Here is a 13,544-nt window from a genome sequence, read left to right as displayed (position 1 = left end):
TTTTTTTAATTCTTTGGCAGAAACAGGCTTTCAAAGGTTTTGGAACAGAGCTGAAGAGAAACACACAGACAAGTGTTTATAGTTTGTCTTGCAGCAATAAACTGCAATTAAAGCTTAAAGAAGCTTTGGAAATAATGGTCTGTGGTTACTGCAGCCTCAGTACTGACTTGCTGCCCATGCAAGGTCTGACGAGTCACTGACAGCTGGAGTGATCCATGAGAAGAGAGAATGGGAGGGTGACAGACAGAAAGGAGACAGTATTGTGGGTTATCCAAACAGTTCAGGCGAAAACTGGTTTCTTTTTCAAGCCCCAGTAAGCAGGAAAAGCCATTTACGTGTCCGAGAGCAGATAGTGATTGGGACATACCTGCATTCTTTTTGCACGGACCCTGGAGTTTGGAGAGGTGCATGTCTTTATAAAACAGCAAAAATAAAGGAAATCGACCATAAAGTATATCTGCAAGGTAAAGTTTATCTGACTCAGAATATATGTTTAAAAACACTGCTACTTGATCAAATTGACTTTTCAAGACAGTTTTTGCTGGTCAGTAACCCAGATTACTATAAATAAATTTTTCAGAAAAACATACGTGAGATTAACTTCAGCACAGTAATCGTATGTTTTGTTCTCTGTAGATTTAGTACTGATTCTGTGAAAGCAGGCCAGAGTTTGAGACAGGTCTTAATCTTTTGTTGCATAAATATTAATGCATGTCAGATTTACTTTATGAAATCTTTTTAATAGACACTTTAATTAATGAATCAATATTTGCATTATGTAATTAATTGTATTATGTAATTTTGGGAATATTTTAACCAGAAAACCAGAACTGAATGTGAAGTTCCTGAGTCTGTACAGTTTACTTTTAATTTGACAGCAAACAAACAAACAAATAAATGACATGAAATATCACTTCAAGTTAAAATTATTTAATTGTACCAGAAATACTAAAGTGCAGAATTATAAGTGGATTGTGACACTACATCTGTATAAGAAACCGGGCAATTATAGTTAAGCATTCACTACACAAAAATTTCTGACAGCGAAATGCTGTGATTGGCCAATTACATTAAAGTAATCGAGAGAGCCATGTAATAAGTAGTTGTATCATGCACGTGCAGAATACGAGAAATAATGCCACTGACAGAGGATATAATCAATCAGACAGTAATGAGAGAGCACCAACTGTGGCCTGTCAAGACAGTCATTTAGCAGACAGACAAACATCTGTGTTTCTAATGACCCTCTGTCTCATTTTCCTGTGGTGTGAGTGTTCGTGATCGTCTTACTGCAGTAAACATGTGTTAATAGGAGCTGAGCTTTGCTGGTTTTCACTGGTTTTGCTTCGGTGTATTTTTACAGAGATGTACAGCTCATTGATATGACATTGATATGTGCTTTATACTAATAAAGAGCCAATATACTAGTAATATGCATGCTAATAAGCAACTAGTTGATTGTGCTCCCTAATCTAAAGTGTTACAAGTTTTTTCTTATTTACTGGCAGCTAAGGAAAGCCAAACCCCAAATGCTTTTATTCCACACAAACACACAGATATAGATTGCAGGTGTGCAAGCTATATGCTCCTGCTCCTGTAATCACACCCACAGAGGCCCAGAGGTTCTCAGAGCTCCTGCTCTATAGCCTACATTATGGCCCTGCTTAGGAATCCCTCATGGGCTGCAGTGGTGTTGGGTAGATTGAGCATGGCATATGTGTGTGTGCGTTTGTGTAGAGGTCCATGGGGATTAATGCTGGATGTGGTCTTTAGCTTTTTAGAGTATAGTAAATGGAATCTGTATTAATGGCCTGCTGTGAGAAGACCCAGCGCTCACCTTTTCACTACAGGGTGTGTAGCAACAGCTGTTCCTGGGACTTTCACGTAACCCGCTCTCCACCCTCAATACCTGCAGCAAAAGTGCCAGGTCATCTGTACCAGTTGCTTGAACCTCAGTCAGTAGTGTATTCGTTTATGAATGAATACATGCGTAATTTTAGTGTTTCAAACTTGTAGGCTGTTCTAATACAGTATACTACTTTAATTTGATGACAAGGTTGTAAAAGATAACATGTTGTTCCAGACTTGCTTGAATTTCTGTCTTCTATGGAACACAAAAGAAGATATTTTAAAGAATGATTCAACTGTTCTTTTCCATACAATGAAAGGTAAGACAAGACAGAAAAGGCAAGGTTGGTGGTGAGTCCATAAAGAAATGTCAATGTGGTCCAGTTTTATTTTGGACACCACAGATATTTACATAATTTTTTTAACACACCAACTTTGCACCATTTTTTTTACAGACATTCTCTGTGTTTGTATGTGTATATATATATATATATATATATATATATATATATATATATATATAATATATATATATATATATATATATACATACATACATACATAAAACACATTTGTTTGTGTTTTATAAATGTTATACAGGTTTAGAATGACATGAGAATGAGTAAATGAGTAAACTTTTTCACAGAATTTTCATGACTTAAATTAAATTAAAATAAATTCTTTAATAAATGATATTTCTTTTATTAAATATTTTCCCTCAACACCTTTTGTTTTTATTTTTGAAGCTTTTTTGAAAGTTCTGGAAGTTCTGCTTTGTCAGCAGAAATGCTTGAAGAAATATTTTATTTTATTTATTTATTTTTTTTTTGGACAATGGGGGAGTTAAACAGTTGCTGCATAAGGTGAACATCTAATTCTCAAAAGCATTTTTTTGTCCACTGGGAATTCTTTGACGTGTTGAACGGACTGTAGGCTACTTCTGTTCCTCATAGCCTTGTTTTTGGTCTTGTTGAATTAAATATGCTATTTAACTAATCCTTTTCATTCGTAGTAATGGTCAAATATCATAGATAAAGTTTTTTTTTTTTTTATCATCCATCATCTCTTGTATTATTCTCTCCTTTCACTTTCTCATTGTCAGTTATATCTTCTGCATCTCATTTTCTTTCTCTCTTTTTTTTTCTATCTCTGTAAGTCCTCCCCCACCCTCGTATTCTCTGTCCTTTCCCCACACTCATATCTCATCATCATTAGTTTTAGAGACAGTCAGACTAGCGGGCTGAGGGCACACATGTAGTCATTTATCCTTCTGTTCCCTTTCTGTTCTTTAGTGCATCACTAATCAGGAGATAGGCTCCTGCATTCATCCCCAGAGCTTCATAAAAACCCAGAGCTGACTGCCAATAAAGTCACACAATGGCCAACTACAAGCCCCAAGGCCAGGGGTCTAACCCTCATCTTACCTTGCTCACTCTCTCACTTTTCATTTTTTTTTTTTTGGTAATTCTCTTTCTGGCATTGGTGGATGGATGGTAACATGCTAATGGTGGTGCATTTTACTGTACCACAGTAAATACATGTATGTCTTTAAGTCAATGTGAAATCAGAATTCAACTTATTTACAACCGTAACACAAGTGTATTGTCTTCTTGTCCATGATTTTGTGCACGTTAGTTCAAAGATGAAAAAACAAACAAAGAAACTTGCTCCACCTCTGAAATTACTTTTCTGATCTTCATTTTAGTATGTATTTTCAGTATCCAATCAGTTACAGATGGATAACATCAAGTCCCACTATTCATTTTCTTTTATTGAAATCCATATTTCACCTGAAATATATCATAAAAATCCAACGAGATGATGTTTTAAAATTAGATTTATTCTACCATTCAAAAGTTTTTCACTCACCAAGAGTGAGTGAAAAATACTACAGTATTTTACTGTAGTGAAATAAAAAAAAATACATTATATAAAATAACCTGTGGTGGAAAAGTTGAATTTTCCACATCTTTACTCCAGAGCATCAATGTACCATACAGTGTAAATAATAATAATAATAAATAAAATAATAATAATAAAAAAACTTTAATGAAAACATCTGCAGAATGTTGCTCTACCATCTGACAGGTAACATTTTTGACATAAATTACAGATGAGCACATATTCTGAAATTTTCCATTTGAAAACACACATAAATCATCTCAGCATGGCTAACTTATCTGGTTCCTTCTCAATGTCTTTAAATATATATTGCTAGCTTTCTGTTCCCAGCCTGCACTATTCAACTATTTATCTAAATGATCATCTTTAAATATTCATGCCCTTTTGAATAGTCCCACACAGAATATTTATAATAATTGGACTCCAGTGCACCTGAGTTGAGAAGTTTAAAGTCAGGGCACAAATCACAAACATATCTGCCTGCATTCCTAATAATCGTCTGTCATAGGAGACCTCATTTTTTATTAAACAAAGGAGTTGTGGGATGATTTTTGCTTACATATTAAAGCCTGGCTTAATTGAGATGCTTGAAGAGACCTAAGAGGGTTTTGTGTAGTAATTACGGCGTTAATTCCACTAAATATCCTTATTTTACGTCTCATAGTGGATGATTTATGTGCTGAAGTTGTGCCTTTGGGCTCTCACTCATCCAGGTTACTGCTGTGGCTCTGAGAAAATCAGGCACCATAAACATTAATGCTGCCCTGGGCTCCAGTCAGGGTCTAACCTCACTAATACTGATCTAGAATGTGAGATATGTCTCTCAGAAGACAACAAGTGTGTGTGGATATATGAGAGAAATTACAGCATCAGAAATATGTGACTGGTTTGCTTTAAAATGAGTATTCTGTCCTCAATTACTCATGTAATTCTAAACCTTTTTGAGCTTCTGTTTTCAATGGAAGAAATAAAGAAATTAAATTAAAACTGACTAAATAATGACACGGTTTTATTTTTTCAGTGAATCATTCCTTTAAAAACTGCTTTCAGTGTAATTTAATTCCTATCAATTCCTTGTTTACCTTTTGTGTAAGTATTTTTCTAATGGTGGCTGTGTAATCCTTTATGTTCAGTAGTATTATCATGATAAGTGATCCTGTATTGTAGCAACAGTTACCTGCTCCAAGCTCTTCATTGTGTGTGAGTGTGAGTACACAGAGATAAGCCCCTGTCCATCAGGTAGACTGGCATCATGCCCTTGGCATTGAATGGGAGATGATTATTTTCATGCTGGGTCTCTTGTCATATCTCTCCCTGCTGGGAGTCTTATCAAATGTAAATACACGCTGCAATGTGCTTCATGCCCGGGCTCAGCTGTTGTTTTCTTTACACCCTATCGCCCGCCACCCCTCCTCTCCCCTCCCCACCCCACCGCTCAATCCTTCCACCCACAAAACTCTCACTTTTCAGCTCTGCTTAGTTTGAATTATTATAATTAAGATGAGGCTTCTGGAAAAACAAGGAAGATTTTGTCTAAATGTCTGCAGGCAATGGCTTTGCTGGTTTAGATCAGTAAAACGCATGCAAATGTGCATTTTCGGCATATTTGTAAATGGCCTGCTAATAAAAAGCTGGTTATTGTGATAAAAACAATGTGCATTTATTTATTTATTTGATCACTTTGAGGAATTTTTTTTTTAATTTATTTATTTTTTGTCCGCAAGCATAGCTAAATATGAAAATATAAAAGAAAATATATACTTTAATATCATTTTATTCTGCATCTAACTAAAAAAGAAGTTATAAAATTTTTATTACTGTTATTGTTTAATAATAATATTAATAATACAAAAAATAATATAGTGAAAAATATTCCAATCTTTCTATTTTATTATATGTATAAAAAAAATAAACATGTGTCTGTCTGTATCTTGTTGTTGATATTATTATTATCAATAATAATAACTACACATTTATTGTTGTTGCTACACAATTTTAAAATAATCTGATATATACATATATATATATATATATATATATATATATATATATATATATATATATATATATACATATATATATATATATATAGATATATATATATATATATATATATATATATACACAATTGTTAACGACAAAAAATAAATGTTTTTTTAAAAAATTCTGAGATTTACATTTTTGTATTCTTATTTTATACTTTAGAAACCAAACCAGAATTCATGCTGAAAACAAAATCAAAACAAGCATCATTTTTAGCTGTAACTTTATTTTGTTGTCTCTTGCTTTCTGTAGGACCCTGGATTTGCTTCCTTTATCATCGACCAGCTGCAAGTGCCTGAATGGTCACTGAAAGGTGGATATGAAGGAACGAGGTGTCAGGTGTGTGGAACTCCTGCACAGCAGCTAAAACAGCATGCACTGAAGACTCTCCAAGATCTGTACCCTTCTTCCGACATGCCATCCCTGCCTCCCAACACCTTCCCTGGGCATCCCACCAGGCTGACAACACACAGCGTGGTCACTCTTTCCTCCAGACCTACCAGATCGAGGATACCTCACCCAGCGCACAGTGTCCTGCCTGTGGGGGAGCGGCAGCGTGAGCTGGGCTGGTCTCAGAACCCGTCTTCCAGCTCTGGGGCAATGAAACCCAGTGTGCAGGTGACCATGGGAGGAAGACCTCTGACGGGGACCATCAACTCAGTCACCATTCAAGCCCAGCAGTACTTGGAGGGCATGTGGAGCATCTCACGAGTCAATAACTTCCTGCCTCAGCCAAACCCGGTATACAACCTTTCATTTCTCTCCAACTATGAGCTCTTTTGTTTATGCATTAAATTTATTTAATGGTAATTATTTGATTCCATTTACTACTAAAACATTAATTCTCACTGTGTTTAGAATTTTGAAGTGAACATGTTTATTCCCTGCAAAGTCTTCATCTTTCACAATGGGAGCTTTTAAAGGGTGTAGGGGTTGAAAATAACAGTTGTTTGGATGTATTTTTGACATCTTTCCAAGTCAAAAGAGCTGCTGCCATACAGTGATTGAGAGGTATGGAAAAGTTCAATTTGAAGGGCTCTTTGAAGCAGTTGAAGCAGTTGACGATTGGTCTGGTTATTTGAGCCTACAGCTGTCTGAATGAATTGGAGTTGAAAACACCTGCACAACTGAATCACATGCACCCAGTTATACAGAGAGCATGTTTGAAACATAATGCACTGAGACAGTGTGTTCACAGTTTATGCTGTCTCATTTACAGATTGTAGTGTACTCATGTACACTTGTAGTGCATTGTCAATGCACCTGCTGATTTATGAGTGAGTGATTTGGAAATGCGTATCACATTTCAGTTACACTTTACAGTGATGTTTACAATGAGGTAGTATATACACTACCATTCAAAAGTATGAAATGAGTAAGATTTTTTATTAATTTTATTTTTATTACATTTTTTTATTTTATTTTATTGGTTTTTTTATTTTTATTTTTTGTATTTTATTTTTATTTACAATTAACTAATACCTTTATTTAGCAAGGATGCATTAAACTGATCAAAAGTGACAGTAAAGACTTTTACAGTGTTATGAAAAAAATCTATTTAATAAAAGAAATTCTGTTCCTTTTACAATTATATTCATCAAAGATTCCTGAGGAATAAAATATCACGGTTTCCACAAAAAATATTAAAAAGCAGAACTGATTTTAAATGTGAAAAGAATAAGAAAAGTTATTTTATCACCAAATTACCATATATATATATATATTATATATATATATATATATATATATATATATATATATATATATATATATATATATATATATATATATATATATATATCAAATAAATGCAAAATGATAGTGTATGTATGCAGCAATTAAAATAATTAAACAGGGAAGGTTATTGACTGTTAACATTATTCATTTGGCTTAAATATTGGTCTCAGCCATAAATCTGATCGGTCACCATAATGCAGGTTGGCAGACTGACAGCTTGAGGAGTTCATTTTATTACTCCTTCGTTTCATTGACTAGCTGCCTTAAGGCACTGTTACATTCCACAGTGGACTGCTCATGTGTACTAAGTGTATAGCTTCAGCGTGTTAAACTAAACAAAACTCACCCCCACAGGTGGTCAACTGAACTATTCCTGACTGTCTTTCATATCTGAGTCTCTGTTGCATCAGAGCCGTGTCTAATTGTAATACATATAACCTCTTTCTGTAGTATTGATGTTGCTTTTACAATCTTTTGCAGTTGCTTCTGATAGATCCTTTTTATTTCTGCCAACTGTTACCGATATTGATGACAGGATATTAACAATAGCCTGTGCATTTCCTATTTGAGTTAATGTCAACAAGTGCTTTTATTCCTGTGCGCGAGCCGCCACTGAAGCTTTAAGCAACAAGCATGTTTGTGCACATAGCACAAAGCAGAAAGCCTTGAATAAAAAAATCTGACCAACTGCTGGCCCAGTACGTCTTGAAAAACCAACAGAAGCTGTCTGCTTTACGCAAACACACAGCTCGCACATGTTGGCTTGCACAGGAATAGCTCTGAGCTCTATGCTTTTCCCTTGTTCAAAGACGTGCCTTGTATAATTTGGAAAAGCTCCTTCCTTTCATTAGGTTGGAGGAATTACAATGACACATACAGTGCGCTGGGACTTCAGCCGAGCCTTGAGCAAAGAGCTTTAACTCATCTGATTTCTGTGGGGAGAAATGACAAGCAGCAGGAGAAAAGAGGAGGAGACAAAGCAATTGAGATGGACTGAGTCTGACAGGAAGTCTTTGGAGGGGTCTTGTGTTCTGTGAAGTAGATTTTTATGTCTGTGCTACTTGGTAAAGGCACATCACTACTTTTGAAGCAGGTGAGAGTTCCTGGAAAGCAAGAAGTGAAACATCAAATGGCAAGAAACACTTTGATGCAAAGTTCAGGAGATTCACCATCAACACAAAATAAAGAAGTTGACAGCTATCAGGTTTAGATTCACACTAATTCTTGAAATGCTTAGACCACATGTGTTTTTTTTTTTTTTTTTTTTTTTTTTTTTTAACAAGGGGTGGTTAGTTGTGATTTCACCTTTTTAACGTTAGTGTTTAATGTTGCTGTTTGAGCATAAACAATATCTGCAAAGTTACAAAGCTGAAAGTTCAATGCAAACGGAGATATCTTTTAAAATTCTGGCAGTTTATTGCCTACAAAAATGGCTCGAAGGGACTACAATGAGTTACTTCCCTGGTTTGTGTCTTCACAAACCCAGATAAACCCCACCCCTGGGAACATGCAACAAAGGGGGAGAGGCCATGCTGCGCTGCTTTAGAAAAGAGGAAGAGAAAACTATGGGGTGCACGTAAAAATCTATTCATATATGAATCACAATTCTGTCTTCTAACAATTCTAATGGATTCACAAGTTTAAAAATCAGTGTTCTAAAGCAGAGGTTTTTAATACTGTTCCTCACATCCCCCTGCTCCACACGTTCTGCATCTCTCTCTCTCTCTCTCTCTCTCTCTCTCATTGAGATCATTAGCTCAGCTCCAACAATGATATGTTCCAATTAATATTATACACATAGCTATGAGAAGCATTATACATGGATGCACATGCAGTTGCCGTGCTGTATTAAAGGTTTAATCAGGATAAAACTGTATATTAAAAGCTAACATAAGCAGTAGCATTTACAAATAACAGCATATCTTAAAGTATGAGACACCAACAAACAAACATACCATTAAGAGCTGTGCTTGCACAGGTTCTGCACAATCCTCTTCACTAATATCCTCTGCGTCTCAATCGGGCTCGAATTGATAAGCAATATAGACACGCCATTGTTTACAATACACCCGGAGAACATGCTGCTGAGGTGAGGGGTTGGACATTTAGACGCGTAATGGGGGTTTAGCGAATCACAATATACTGGGCCAGCTAACCAATCTGAGCCCATCGCGTATTTCTGAAGAGGGTGGGGGAGGCTTTATAAAAGCATGAAATGATCAGCACGTTTATAGGAGAAGGGACATCACGGTGTGGAATAAATGTAAATTATGTGAAAAATAATGTTTTCTTTTTTTTTTTTTTTTTACGAATCATGAACACATGTTAGACTGCACCCCATAAACACAATCAAGCCTAGAAAAAACTGTATTGCCCATGGTAAAAATGTATTACAATATTCAAGTACCATGATATTACCATCTGATACTATCGATGTGCTGCCATCATAATACTTGTTCATAAAGCGGAATAAGAACATATTCATACACACACTCAAGAACGAGTCTGTTATTTTAAAATTCGAATGATGCGTTTTACAAAAGCCACTTACAGTACCTGAAAATTCTGCCACTGAAGTTCTGTTCCAAAACGCCAAATTTTTAGAGATCATAGCCACACTTCTGATTTCAGGCTGTTACAAAACTTCTAAAATAACTTGCCAAATTGTTAGATGGTATAGCATTTGTTATCGGCAGTTCCATAATGAAGAGGGAGCGCATGTGCATGGTGCCAGATTGCGAACAAATAAGCAGAAAATGTATCCTTTTAAGACAGAAGCTCATATTTGGTCATTTCAACTGTTGATATCTGGCAACCGCACACATGAAAACTTGCGTAGCAGAGGCTTCTATAATAGTCTACAGTTATATTTTGTCTCCTTTTTTTTGACGAAAATAAAAATACATTTTTAAAATACATTTTGGTCACCTCTTTCGTCGTCAACGATACTGCATGTTGTTTTAGTCTTTAGTCGGAGTTATCGTTCATTTACCTTATTGTCGTCTTGTCATCATCACATTTTAGTCATAGGAAAAAAGTTTGTCAACCAACATTTTTTATCATAGTTTTCATTAACAAAATTAACACTACAACAAACACAGTAGAAAAAAAAAAAGTTTGTTTCTTAGAGCATTTGGTCAAACATTTTTTACTATAATCTGATGAGTAGCACCTTTAAAAAGAAAAATAAATCCGTCTTGAGAGCATGTTACCGTCAGGTTTATTGCTTCTTATTCAAGCTGGCAGATAAAATTATTAGGGCATAGCAGGATGGCATTTTTCACATGGGTTTCATATGGGCTAGGATGACCTACTGGGAGCCCAAAACCAGGAATCCTTAAGCAGCGTGAACAGACTGTGATCTACCTCCCTCTGAGCAGGAGAAAGAGAGAGAAATTATGCTGCTCCTTCACAAAAAAGAAAAGGAAAGACAGACATTCGGAAGGAGATGTGAATAGTTGGATTTTCTGGACTCTAGTGTAGAGATGAGTTTGTAGAGAGGGTGTAGGGTGTAGCATAAAGAGAATACCTGATTTTATCGAAGGCTTGGAGCTCTCTGCAGCTGTACTTTAATGACCTGACCTGGGGATACAGCGTGTGCACCTCATGCTCTGTGTCTGACACTCATGAAAACAGCTTGACTGGAGGGCTTAAGTCCTCAAAAACCCATAGTGGGTTTTTTGACAGCTGCTTCAGTGTGTGTGTGCTTGAATGTGTGTCTAATGTCTATGTTTGTGTCTCGCTTCGACTGCGTAGCCCCTTTAAAAATCCTGTTGATGTGAAATGTGACACCCGTTCCTTCTTTATCTGTACGTGGGGATTACCATTCGGTCCAGATAGACACCATTCACTGTCAGTATGATGCTGTTTTGATTTATCATGGCTCATCTGAAACCGGAATGCCATGCGCTGCAATATGGCTCTGTCATGTCACGGATCCAGCATGGAGTTTTTTGCGCTGATGAATGCGTGGATGCTAAGTTCATAGGAGCCCTTTATGACTTCTCACGGGCTCAAAAACCTGGACACCAGAATCGTTTTTAATCCGGCCTAAACTGTAAAAAAGCTCACATAAAAAGCTGCAGGAACAGCTAGTGTGTATATATAGTCATTCCCCCCAAAAAACTAATTGAAGTTTAAGTCATGTCCACATGCATACTTTGTAATTTCGAACAATGGAATTGCCATTTCTGTGACAGAACTGACAGACATAACAATTATTGATTTCAACCGTACACAGAAAGCAATTATAGACATAAACACAATCCTGGAGCATCTGAATAAACAGACGTAAACAACTCAAATAAAACAAAACCTTTTGCCTTTGTTCAAAATCCTCCAACCCTCAAATCAGTTGAAGCTTATGTAATAGTAACTATTCAGCCAAATCTCACAGATCAACAAAGTGCAGACTAGAAACAGAATGGATGCTGCTTGTCATACTCTGTCTCATGTGAGTAATCCTTCCATGTGTCTGAAGGTTTGTGATATATGGAGCTCATATGTCATCCAAGGTATATAAATAGTTCTCCTGTCAGAGTTCTATTGACGCATCACGCACTGGATGGACTATGCTTCATAAAAAGATTGTTAATGATGTTTTTTTAGTTGCCAGACATGAATCCAGAGCAAACACGAATCCAGTCATTATGCACAACCACCGCAACATACACAACCCACTAAAGCCATGGTTGTCTATTGCTCAATGTGTAACTTATGATATTATCTGGGAAATTGCCCAACCTTACCTGAAGCCTTTTAGCACACTGCCTACATTCAAAACAAGCACTTGACAGATCATATAGATTGTGGGTTTAAGCTACTTAGTTACTCACATGCCTCGGAGACAAAGAGTGACTCTGGTAAAATAATGAAAACGGCAGTGAATGATTTTAACATCTACAAGCCAATATGTTCTAGATGTTTTATTTTATTATCTGCGAAAAAGCTATTTCTCACAGACTTGATGCAAGAATTATGTAACAGCATTTCAAATATCACAGTGTAGAGGCGATTTGTAGAATCTCAAGCACTTAGATTTTTAACTTTTGTGGGAGCACCATTGGAGACACCGATAGAAGATTAGTTTCTTGACCTGTCCACTTTCTCGAGAGCTTGTCTGTATTGCCACAAGTCATAGGAGACCTGGTGAACCCTTGTCTGGATTGACAACCTCTGAATCTTACTGTGATTCTGGCTAAGAAATTCACATTTCTTGTGACTCAGTCTAATCTCTACCCATTGAAACCCTGTTCATACCTTTAGTACAGGGATGAATGTTCCTCCCTGGTTATTAATTATGTACTTTATGATAAATGCATGTGAGTAAGTGTTACCTCCTTCTTTTTATATGTGACCTTTGAAACATAATCTGTAAGGGAACTGCCTCTTGCTCCTTGTAAAATCTTGCACTATTCCTTCAAGAAGGTGTGATCCTCTGTGACCTAGACGTGAGATTCATGGAACTATGTAAGAAGGTAATTTAATGTCATATTATTGGGATCCAAAGTTTGAACCATTTCCTCTCCTGCTTCTTCCCACCCCAGACACAAGGCCTCGTAGGTCAAGCAGAGCAGAGCGAATGGCATTCAGATACCACCATCTCCAGAGTGTCCCTGACTCCCTCCAGACAGAGAAGTCCAGTTAATTTTGGCCAGGCTGTGTCTGCTTCCTCTGACCATCCTTCTTCAGCTGCAGCATCCTTTTTCATCAGGTAAGAATTTAACATGAGGGCCTTTCGCACTGTAGGAACCTTTTCATTGTACCAGAACTAATTGTGGAACTACCCACTTTTGGGCGTTTTTCACACCGCAAGAACTAGGTGCGATTTAGTACCGGACTGCCTTTTTCGAGAACCAAATTAGCTTCTACTCCAGAGCAGGGTCTAACCAGCACAACAGGTATGACGTAAGTAGACATTGATCCTCAAACATCCTTATGCAGCAAAGCATGATAGCAAACTAGATGTCTCTGAATTTTTACCTTAACTTAATGTCAAGGTTACAGATTTTGGA

The 13,544-nt window shown here is 36.5% G+C and overlaps 1 protein-coding gene across 3 annotated transcripts in view; it reads left to right on the top strand.

Annotated features, from left to right (window-relative positions):
- kif26ab (kinesin family member 26Ab) overlaps nt 1-13,544 on the top strand; it is an 87,680-nt gene that overhangs the window by 26,896 nt on the left and 47,240 nt on the right. For all 3 annotated transcript variants that reach the window (XM_042742709.1, XM_042742708.1, XM_042742710.1), the window contains exons 3-4: nt 6,046-6,534; nt 13,077-13,243. In XM_042742709.1, the coding sequence (XP_042598643.1) occupies nt 6,046-6,534; nt 13,077-13,243 (656 nt within the window). The remainder of the gene's footprint in view (nt 1-6,045; nt 6,535-13,076; nt 13,244-13,544) is intronic.

Source organism: Cyprinus carpio, chromosome B17 (assembly GCF_018340385.1).
Source record: "Cyprinus carpio isolate SPL01 chromosome B17, ASM1834038v1, whole genome shotgun sequence".
Classification (NCBI taxonomy): domain Eukaryota; kingdom Metazoa; phylum Chordata; class Actinopteri; order Cypriniformes; family Cyprinidae; genus Cyprinus; species Cyprinus carpio.
The sequence above is the reverse complement of the archived record's forward strand: the minus strand, read 5'-3'. Positions and strand labels throughout refer to the sequence as shown.